At 39.8% G+C, this 11,989-nt stretch overlaps 1 protein-coding gene across 1 annotated transcript in view; it reads right to left on the reverse strand.

Annotated features, from left to right (window-relative positions):
• Positions 1–11,989, reverse strand: part of FES (FES proto-oncogene, tyrosine kinase) — a 104,888-nt gene that overhangs the window by 70,236 nt on the left and 22,663 nt on the right. The window contains exon 3 of the mRNA XM_075207832.1: positions 1,162–1,335. Within this exon, the coding sequence (XP_075063933.1) occupies positions 1,162–1,335 (174 nt within the window). The remainder of the gene's footprint in view (positions 1–1,161; positions 1,336–11,989) is intronic.

Below are 11,989 nucleotides of genomic sequence, written 5' to 3' on the forward strand. Positions count from 1 at the left end.
AAATAGGACTTTTGACAACCAGAAATATTAATGCAAAAGAATGGGGGACACCCCAAAAGCACTTTGTTGTGCTAAATATTATATTTGAAGTCTGCTGACAGATAGTACTTTTGACAGCCAGAAATATTAATGCAAAAGAATGGGGGACACCCCAAAGCACTTGTAGTGCCAAATAATGAAAAAAAAAGACTCCTCTACCCTCCTCTCTTCTCTATCAATTGTTATCAGAATTGGAATCAGAATTGTATTCTCTGTCCCTGCTCTAATCAGCTTGTGACTACACCCTGCTCTCTCCCTCTGTCAAATGGCGATGGATTGCTGTGGAGGCGTGTATTTATAATTTTCAAGTATCGCGAGAACCGAGCCCCGAGATCCGACGACGTCACAATGACGTTCGGCCTCGTTTTGGAATCCGAGTGGGCGGGAGAGTACCGAGCCTGCTCGGCTCGGTACTCGGATAGGCAAAGTTCGGGTGGGTTCGGTTCTCGGGGAACCGGACCCGCCCATCTCTAATTACAAGTATCTCCTTCATTGTGTGTATTTTATATGTTGTATTAATTACAAATAAATGTAATGCTACTTTGAGTAATATTTAACAACCTGAAGTACCTCCACGGCATATAAGAAGTATCCCTTTCTCAATGATCAAGGCTATTAGTTATCCTTATTGTTCAGGCTCACATTTAGATTTATTCTCCCTTTGCTAACTTTGTTACCCCATCTTCCATTGCCATAGAGCACCATGACCCCTAATCTCCACAACATCCATCTGCATAAAATATATTCTACCAGTAATTAAAAATGATCATGGATTTTTTTGTCGCCAGAAAAAACAGTGATAATTGCTGCTGTTATTCCGGAGCCCTTGGCTCAGGACTATTTAGCCTTTCTACAAATGGAAGCATCTCATCTATGACAGATGTGTATGATTGGGAGTATTGTGTAATTTACTTTGTAGAATAGAAACAGTGAAAATGGAATCAGTTGTTGTTTCTCTAAAGATGAATTTCTGGAAAACGTACAACCCTATTCTGGTGCTAACATACTATATACACCAAGTGCCAAACTTTTGATCATACATTTAAAATTAAGTTCTGCCACAATGATAATAATAATACTATACACATTGAATCAAATTTCCAAGCACGTGTAATAAGTCACCTTCACATAATCCTGGTTGAGAAACTGCCACTGTTCAGTATATGACTTTTTCAGCTTCTGTTTTTCCAGGATGAGATCACTTAATTTCTTCAGGGGCCCAGAGTGTAAATTGTCTGAATGATTCCGTAATATATGACTCAGGTTCTCTGTCTGAGTGACCATTGTGGACCAGGTCTGTGAAAGCAGATTGGAAAAGATGAGAAAATGCAGAAAGGTGACTAAATTCAGTGTTAGTTTATTCCCTTTATTAAGCTGTTGAGACTACTGCATCTAATAACAGTTAAAATTATTATGAACTCTTCGCACAATAGAATTTCATTATTCTATCCCATGAATATGTATGAGAGAATGCTGATAGTGATGATGCATAATATTAAATTAAAATACATTGTACATATGATGCACTTAGTTACTCACCTTAGACCTAATCACCCTTTCCATGAGCCATCACTTAAGTTCAGCTAATTATGGTTTACTCTGTACTTATTATCATGTCACTGAATCTTTGTCCACAATGATCCTTACCTATGTATATCATATATCATTAGATTTTATCAATCATACTGCCTTAACCACTTCTTATACAGCACTTACTCAGGGTAGTAGCAGTATCTCATTCATTGCACTATGATAAGTTTTATCATCATCACCATTTATTTATATAGCGCCACTAATTCCGTAGCGCTGTACAGAGAACTCACTTACATCAGTCCCTGCCCTATTGGGGCTTACAGTCTAAATTCACTAACACACAAACAGACTAGTGTCAATTTGTTAGTAGCCAAATAACCTACCAGTATGTTTTTAGAGTGTGGGAGGAAACCCACGCAAACAAGGGGGAGAACATACAAACTCCTCACAGATAAGGCCATGGACAGGAATTGAACTCATGACCCCAGTGCTGTAAGGCAGAAGTGCTAACCACTTAGCCACCGTGAACTCTCATCTGATGTTTCTGCTTAAATTACCTCACTTCTAATTCTATTGTAAACTGTTTTTGCCAAGGACAAGATGATTCTAGGTCTTTTATCTATTGTATTTCAAAACAGTTTTTTTGACATGTATTGTAATTAATTTCCATTATATTACAACTGCTAACATTTATTTATATATAACATATACATTAATACAGAAATGCAATTATTCATCTAATCAAATATAACAGCTCTAATGAATTTATCTTCCATGTCTTTCATCACAGCCTTTCTGCTAAATAAAACAAGGTAGAATCCCCCAAAACACAGATACCAACCTCTCTTCCAAGGTACAAGGTCGTTTACATAAATCCAAACTATTCTCTTTCGGCTATTTTCTCCAAACCTCAAAACTCTGTTCACTTCTTCCCTCCTCCCCACCTACTATATATAGTGCCTATAAAAAAATCATAATACCCTGTCGAAATTGTTATATTTTGTCTCATTACGCTGTGGAAATTGAAATAAATTAAATAAAAAATGTCCAGCCTTATTTACACATCATAACCCACAACATTAAAGTGAAAATAACATTTACAAAAATTCTTAACAATTAACATAATTACTAAAATACCTGGATTGGATAGCTGATCATTACCTTAGAGTAACTATTATAAACTTGCTCAGGTACAACCAATAACCTTCCAGATCACACAACAGGTTAACTGGCCACCACCTAACATCAATTGTAATCGTTTTGATTTCTTCAGAATAAAACTGGCTGTTCCTTGACGATTCCGCTACCAGTAGGTTGTAGTAAGGCAAAGAATTCACCATGGTTGGAAAGGTGTTTTTGAAAGGGCTCCAGGATAAAGTTGTAGAAAGGTACAAGGTGGGAGAAGGATACAAAAGGATTCCAAAGACTTTTACGCTCCCTCTGAGTACCGTTCAAAGCATTATTAAGAAGTTGGGCGCATATAGCACCACCAACACCTTGCCTAGTTCGGACCTTTCTTCCAAACTGTATGACAGAGCCAGGGGGATATTGATCAGGGATGCTCCCAAGACGCCAATGGCAACTTTGAAGGATTAGCAAGTTTATGGTTGAAATTGGTCAGACTGTTCGTGTGACAACTATCTCACAAGCTTTACACAAATCTGCCCTTTGTGGCAGGGGGGCAAGAAAGAAGCTTCTTCTGGAAAAGCGCCACACTCAGACTCGCTTGTGCTTTGCAAAAAAACACTTCGAATATTCTGATGCCATGTGGCAAGAAGTTGTATGGTCAGATGAGACCAAGATAGACCTTTCTGTACTGAAATCCAAGCGCTATGTTTGGTGCAAACACAGCACACCACCCAAAAACCAGCATACCTACTGTGAAGCATGGTGGCAGCAACATTATGTTGTGGGGGTGTTCCTCTTCAGCATTGGGTGATTGTTCAAGAATGAAGGGAAGATGGATTTGGCCAAGCACACACAAATTCTTGAGGAAAATCTGCGTCTTTCTGCTAGATAGCTACAGATGGGCAGGTGGTTCACCTTCCAGCAAGACAACAACCCTAAACATACTGCAAAGAAAACAGCACATTGGCTTATAGATAGGAAGGTGAATGTCCTTGACTGGCTGAATCAGAGCCCTGACCTAAATTTGATAGAAAATCTGTGGATGGCCTACAAGAGAGCAGTACATCACTACTCACCATGAAATATGACTGAACTGGAACAATTCTGCAAGGAAGAATGTGGAAATATTCACAAAGCTGGAAGAGACATATCCAAATAGACTGATGGCTGTAATTACAGCAAAAGGTGGTTCTACAATGTATTAAATCAGGGGACTTTTCCAACCCTGTTATTCTAGTTTTTATTTCTTTGTTTCAAACTGTTGCCTACTTTTTGTTAGTTGAATGTTGTAAGGCAAAATGTGTACATGGAATTGGAAAAAGTTTGATTCATTTATTTCAGTTTCCATGTTGTAATCTGACAAAAGGTAATGATTTTGACAGTGTATGATGATTTTCTATAGGCACTGTATGTACAAAGCCCATTTCTTATCATTCACTAGAAATGTAATTGCTATCTCCAATGTTCAGTCATTAACACACATGTGGGCTTTGTAATATCACTATTATACAGAGCATATCAGAAGCTTGTGTCTAAGTCTATTCAGCTGTACCAAACATTAAATGAAATATACACTCAGTGGCCACTTTATTAGATACACCTTCTCACTAGCGCAATATTAAATCACCCAATCATGTAGCAGCAACTCAAAACATAAAAGCATGCAGACATGGTCAAGAGGTACAGTTGTTGTGCAAACCAAATATCAGAATGGGGGAAAAATGGAACTAAAGTGACTTTGATTGTGGAACAATTGTTGGTGCCAGGTGGGCTGGTTTAAGTGTCTCAGAAACTGCTGATCTCCTGGATTTTCCCACACTTTCACATCTCTAGAGTTTACAGGGAATGGTGTGCAAAACCAAAAACATCCAGTGAACGGCATTTGTGTAGGTGAAAACAGCTTGTTAATGCTTAAAGGAAGGCAACAGTAACTCAAATAATCATGTATAATAATAATAATAATGTAGTTATAGTATATTATTATTATATATCGTTATTATAAATCTATCTATATAGTAATAATCATTATACATTTATTTATTATTATCCCACACCCATCACCCCTTGTGGTGTAGAAGGGCCCTAGAGCTATTCAGCACGTGCTGGTTAAACTCAGGGGGGAAGGGCCTGCATTTTTTTGCCTACCTGGGGAATCTAGCCCTGAGCTGACCGGCCTAGTGCTGGTGTGGCATTATGGCAGGGGGACCCCACGCTGCGAGTCTCTCTGCTATAATGCCACCAGCCCTGGCTGGCAATGCCTAGTGCTGGTAATAGTAAATTCGGGGAGGGACCCCACACTTTTTGTCCCCCCAATTTTGCTAGCACCAGACTATTATTTAATCATTCTTTAATTATCTGCCTTTCTGGCCGTAGCGACTGATACATTTAAAGTGTATGAGGTGCAACAACCCATAATGCAGACACATTCGTATCTTATTTAGTGTCTGCAATTTGCATGCTATCCGGAGTCACAAGTAGGTAAAGATTAGTTTGGGTATATGTGATGTCTGTGTGGATATGTGCTGTAACTCATTCAGGGCCTGATTTAGAGCTGAACATAAAGATACACCGGGTGCATATGGGCAAGAATGCATCTGCACATTTGCATTACTTCAAAATACATATGCATGTAACTCAAATTAAGATGCAGTTCAGAGAGGCGTGCTTAACTCTCTCCCACATGCCCTCGGTGTACTACCCTTGGGGCTAGATTTACTAAGCTGCGGGTTTGAGTGGGGATGTTGCCTATAGCAACCAATCAGATTCTAGCTGTCATTTTGTAGAGGGTACTAAATAAATGAAAGCTAGAATCTGATTGGTTGCTATAGGCAACATCCCCACTTTTTTCAAACCCGCAGCTTAGTAAATCTAGCCCTTGAACTATAAAACACCTCTTTAAGCACAAGGGCTGTAAGTGCAAGATGCATACTAGTCTAAATACAGACGTAAGATGTGTGCATGTGCTGTGTGTCAACTTTGCACTAACATGTACATTAATGTGAAGCACAAATGTGCTTAAGTCAGGCCCTTGGTGTATGGATATGTGTAATGTGTGTGTGTGTGTACTGTGTGGATGTGTGCTGTGTATTGTGTATTCAATGTGGGTATAAGTGAGCTGTAGCTTTACAGTGGAAGAACGTAATGAATGCGTGTGTTCAGTTGATTTTTTTTTAGCTCATTGCCCCTCTTTGACTATACTTGTCCAGTACACAGAATACACAGTCAGATTAAGGAACTACTTTATATTTTTATCTTATTTCCTCATTCAATGAACTTTCACCCATAGAACTGCTTGTTTAGCCGTAACAAATAAAAGGTATTATTTGACTCAGGAAGGTAAAGGGGAATAGCGGCTGCATTTAAGTGAAGCATTTTATTTGTGTAGTTTGTAATTATAAAATCATACGTTTATTTGAGCCAAAGGTTCAAGTATTGTGCATGGGAGACAATCGCCCCCTGATTGTAACGGTTAGTGCCACCTCCAAGCAGGCGTTATAATAAAGAACTTATGCACAGTGCAGAAGCCTAGTGTCATTAGGTACCTTATTGCCTATGTCCACCACATTAGGCCATTTACATATCTTGTGTATTTGTGGTTTAGCGGCTGTTGCATGATGACACAGAAGCTAGAAACTGCTATTGTGCTCTCTTTTCACTACACTGTGCAAATGTACACAACTCCCCGCAGTGTACTGCAGCTTTCATATGTATTTGAAATAGCGCTATATTTAAGATAACAGCTTATCTTTTAGTGAATAAGCTGGAGGTTTGTACAGTATTACATCACACAACCCCTTTGCTGTTATGATACATCTTATTCTGTCTCCTTTTCCATCTTCTACTATGCCTCTGCCTCCTTCTTCAGACTCTTTCTGGGTCCTCATCAATGTCCCCCACTTTCTGTTATCAAGTCCCTGTCCCATACTACCTACCTGTCTTCACTCTGCCAAGCTAAATGCTGAATGGACTGACATCAAGACACACATATGAATCCAATGTGCATTTGTTTTAAAATGCCCATAAATCGGGCATTTGTACACCCAAATTCAACAGGGAGCAGATCTGAAGATACGTGTGCTGATAAACACAGGTGTAGGTCTGCTCTACTCCACTAAAAAAGACACTGCCGTATACATCCAATATATGTGTGGAATATAAAATCGCAAATAATGTTACCTGTTAATAATATAGGCATTAATGCTAAAACAATAAAAAATGTTAAAAGTGATTTTTTTTTAGGTTTTTCCCCATTACATTTTTTTTACAGTTGAGAAACACATGTAATAGCATGTTTACATTGCCGCCATCAGTAGTAAGCGGCACTTAGACTAGACCTGTAGCTGGAGCAAGAGATACGGATGAAAAACAAGTACCGGAGAGATACCCAGAGAGTGAATTGGATGCCGCTGTGTGCATTTGAGATTGACAGGCCGTTACTGTATTTACCCCCCTGTTCCCTCCTGAAATGACAGGCTGTAGTAAGTGTCCTTTGCTGATGAATTGAAAGTGGCTGCGTTTTGTGGCGTATGGTCCAGTTCTGGACATGCGCAGAATGATTTTTGCAGATTGTACAAAATCGCAGTTTCCACCCCTTGATGAATCAGGCACTTCATGAGCATTTTTTGTATTTTCTAATTGTATTTTAGATTTTTCCAAGTAAGAAAAATCAATACAGACATCAATCAATACAGAAAATAAAGCAATTATACCGTTCATTACATGGTCTCAATTTACTATTAATTAATGCTTTTGTATATAAAATGGAATTAAAAACAAATCTTTTTCTAATATAGGTGACAAATGAAAGAAGTAAAATGTAATACAAAAAGAAATGTTACTATGCATCTATTAAACAGAGATAAGCCTTTCCTTTGTAGTAAAGCCCCCAGCCAGTAAAGGTTACCGCTGGCAGGTAGCCAACGCCAGGGGCTCCTCCGATGCTGAAGTTGAATTTTTTTTTTTGTAGAATCTGGAGGCCAACTCCAAGCTTCTAGTTCCAGTACACATGCCCAAGCTGGCTCAAGCATGTACAGAGTGTCCCAGTACTGGATTGGTAAGTGGTGAGTCTCCTCTTACCGTTGCCAGCCAGTATTATCGCTCAGCTGCCCTGATGGCATTTTGTTAATAAATTGCACGATAAAAGATTTTTAATATGTAGCAATATCACCATCACCATTTATTTATATAGCGCCACTGATTCCGCAGCGCTGTACAGAGAACTCATTCACATCTGTCCCTGCCCCATTGGAGCTTACAATCTAAATTCCCTAATATAGACACACACTCAAAGGCAGACTCATACAGACAGACAGAGAGGGAGGGAGACAGGTAGAGACTAGGGTCAATTTTGATAGCAGCCAATTAACCTACTAGTATGTTTTTTTGAAACATTAAAATGTAGTTATCGAAGGGGTCTTACTAAAAAGACCCTTATTTCTGTTTCCTCTAACAGAGAGTGGTACTGGAGTACATAAAAAGCACATGAAAATTTCTTGTACACTATTGAGGATTCCATATATTAAATCATACTTGCTCACTCTCCTGGAGTGTCAAGGAGACTCCCAAATTACGCTTAGGTCTCCCGGACTCGGGAGAGCAGCCCATTCTCCTGCATTGTGCCAACTTCCTAGTGAAGTGGGCGGGAAGGGTTCCTCCACAACATCATTCACTGCAAATTGGCTCATGTTGGTCCCGCGTCAAAATTATACAATTGCGTCATTGCTTCACGTGGGCATGGCCCGAATGACGTGATCCGAGGTGCCATGTCCCCCTAAGCTATCACATTTCACCTACTCTCTGGCAAGTATGTATTCAACTGGATGAAAACCCAAACAAGAAAGGTAAAGTGCATGCCACTTACATCCACATATTACTAGCAGGTACACACAGACATTTACAATAGAATGTGACAGCCTTAGTATAATGTGCCTGAAAATAAAAAAACACTTTTACACACACTTCATCAGAAGTGTTAAACACGCTAAGCAGGAAAAGATATTTAAAATTGTAAGAGTAAGTGACACATATTTTATTAAAGTATAACTTACACATAAGAACTGATACATATAAGTGCTGATAGTTTCAGATATGACTCTACATTAACTCACTCTGAATACATTTTGCCAAGAGCTTGTGATTCACGGATCATTGGCAGTGTATTCCCTTACACAATATTTTTTAATAGTCATGAAGTAGTTGGAATTGTTAATGTTTCAGGATGAGGAGGCGATCAAAGGAGGAAATATGCATTCTTATATCTACCGCCATGTGATCTTACAATTGTCAACTTTCTCTGGTGTCTACAATGTGCAACATCTACAGTTCAGCCTAAGGCTTAAAGGTCAGGTGCAAGAACAGAGACATTAAGAAAGGAATGGGGAGAGGGGGGCAGGGGTGTTGGAGGTTTTCAGAAAGGGAAATTCAGGAATCAGTGAATGAGTAATAGAGACTTATAAATAAGTTCCTGCAGATGTGGTAGAAAATGCGCTCTAAAGTAATTTGAACATGCTGTTATAAACCAGGATCTGAGTTGCAGTACGTTAATAATTGGTCCATATCTGTTACAGTGGCAAACACAACCTGGTCAATGTCCAATTTCAATGTCCACTTTGGCCACAAGCATAGGTTGACATATTGGAAGAGTTCCAGCTGGTCACTCAGCGGCATCCCTTCCGGTGTAAATGTGGCCTGTAAATTGCGGTTGAAAAACAACCAAACAAACAGTCCAGGAGAGGAGGTAAAAGAAGATGGCAAACATGGGCAATTGTCTGATTAACGGTGATATCACATTGTGTGGGATAGGCACTTTTTACATTATATTAATAATGGAACATCACTCCCAGCCAGTGGGCTATGAGTTGGAAGGATAACCCTAACCCCTGGTAAGCTTTGTATGTGGTGTTTATGTTTAATTGTGCATTCAATATATATATTGGTAACAATAATGACAATAATAATAAATACTAATCACCTCCACCAACTAACTCCTAACTATTAAGACATCTAACAGTCACATCCAAACTGGAGTATTTATATGGATATTAAGGTCAATTTGACAAGGGTGTTGGGGAAACAAAATGTTTCTATTGCAAGTACTTCAAAGAATAATAACAGTGTGCGTTACTGTAACTTGCTCTGTAACACGAGTATAACAAGCAGTACATTTACTGTTTCTTCTAGACCAGGGGTAGGCAACCTGCGGCTCTCCAGGTGTTGTGAAACTACAAATCCCAGCATGCCTTGCCATCTATCTGCTGGTTATCTACTGGCAAAGGCATGCTGGGACTTGTAGTTTCACAACACCTGGAGAGCCGCAGGTTGCCTACCCCTGTTCTAGACTGTTGTTGCTAAGTGAAATATTTCCAAATTCAAAGTAACTCTACAGTAACCTCAACTAATTGAGCAGTTAAAAATAAGTAATAGAACAACCACTACATTCAATAAATGTCTTTGCATACCTTGGTGGAATGTCAGCATACCAGATATGTAAACTTTGATTGACATACAATTGTGGTAACAGGAGTATGAATATTACTAGAAACAAAATATACATATTAGGCCTCATTTACAATTAAGTGTATGTCAAGTTTCGTGACATGAATATACGCACTTATATATTGTGCATGTGCATCAAAATGTGTTTTTATCTAGATTTGCGAGTATTATATTCTTGTGTCCCCTTTGCCCGGAGAGGAGGAAAGGGGGTGAGCAATCGTAAGTTGATTACAGCGAGGGCGTGTATGTTAGGGCTGACAGAAAATATCATAAACTCGTAGAACAGGCAAGAGAGGTCTTCACCTATAGCAGCCGTCTTTCCCGTAGAGCTGGACGTGCTCACAGGTACTCAGATGCCACCTGGTCTTAACTCAGAGTAGTACAAGTTTATAATATTACTGCAGCGCAGGCGAGAGCCTAATGGTAGAAGGTAGCGGAGTCCAGAAACGGGCCGAGGTCAGAGGGGCAACAGCAGGCAGCAGAGTGAAGTCCAGGCAAGGGTCACGGCTGGCAGAAAGCAACGTATTCGCAGAACAGGCAGAGGTCAGGGTCACAGGCAATCCAACAAAGTCAAGTAAGCAAGCCAGGGGTCATACACAGAGAATCTATCCAGAATAGCACAGGAGCAGAGGAAAGGAGCAGATCAGCAACCAGAGACTGAAAGCTATAACCGACAGTGAGGCTCAGTCCTCACTGCCTTAAATAGTGATGTGGCCCAATGAAAATGCAGGGTGCTCAGCTGCAATACTCAGCCCAGGTGGCTAATACAATCTCCCCCAATCAGCCATAGGAGGCTGAACTCATACAGACCTGCGCGCGCGCCTGGCTGTTAGACAGTTGGCCGGGTGCGGTAGAAGGGAGAACCAAGCTTCCCGGTTGTTTTCCAGGCAACCGGGATGAAGAAGGCGGAAGTGACGTCCAAAGCAGACAGAAGCGAGCCGCGGCGGCCAGCAGTAGTGCCGCGGCTCGTGAAAGTGTTCATATAAGTATAGCACGACCCCTAGAGATGCAACATAATTAAGAGGTATATCTCTTGCTGGTACTGGAGGGTGGGTACAAAGATGATGACCATCAATATCCCCTTCAGATAGGCTGTGTGCACACTGACCTCTCCAGCTGACACTACTTCACTCATCAGTGTTCTGACTATCAAGCTGCAGCCGCCTATTTGCATTATTTATCTCTCATTTCCATTTGGACTAAGACATTTTCAATTACATTCAATATTTGAAGGGTGTAAACAGCAGATGTGGAAGTATTTGTATTCAATTATATTTTATACAAAAGATGTGACTCACATTTATTAATAACTGTGAAGACACAATTCTCTTTAGTGTAATTATATAAAAGTATTTATCTGAGATATGTGCTGTTGTATTAATATAACAAGGAGCCGAGTACATAGAAAAAAAATATACGCTGCGTTTTGCCACCTATGCTCAGTTAAATCAACACAGGACAATGGGTAAGAAATAACTTCTGCCAAGCCTTATCACCACAGCAAAAGTCATCCATTCCACAGGGCAGTCACTTTCACTGCTGCTGCCCCAGCGAGGTAAGATTGATAAATTGCGGCAATACAATATTTTTTATCACTGTGATAAGTTGAGATAAATAATATTGTTTTTTGATTAAACAGGCTGTTTGGTCAGAATGGCACAGACAGGTATATCGCTCATGGCACGACAGTGTATGGAAAATTAGCTTAGCTGTTTTGTGGCACTGGCACCTTTATTGCCCAGTGCACAATTAGGTTTTTGCCTATATGTGCACAGAAATAGTTAATTTATACAGA

The sequence above is a fragment of the Mixophyes fleayi genome, chromosome 4 (genome assembly GCF_038048845.1).
Source record: "Mixophyes fleayi isolate aMixFle1 chromosome 4, aMixFle1.hap1, whole genome shotgun sequence".
NCBI classification, from domain to species: Eukaryota; Metazoa; Chordata; class Amphibia; order Anura; family Limnodynastidae; genus Mixophyes; species Mixophyes fleayi.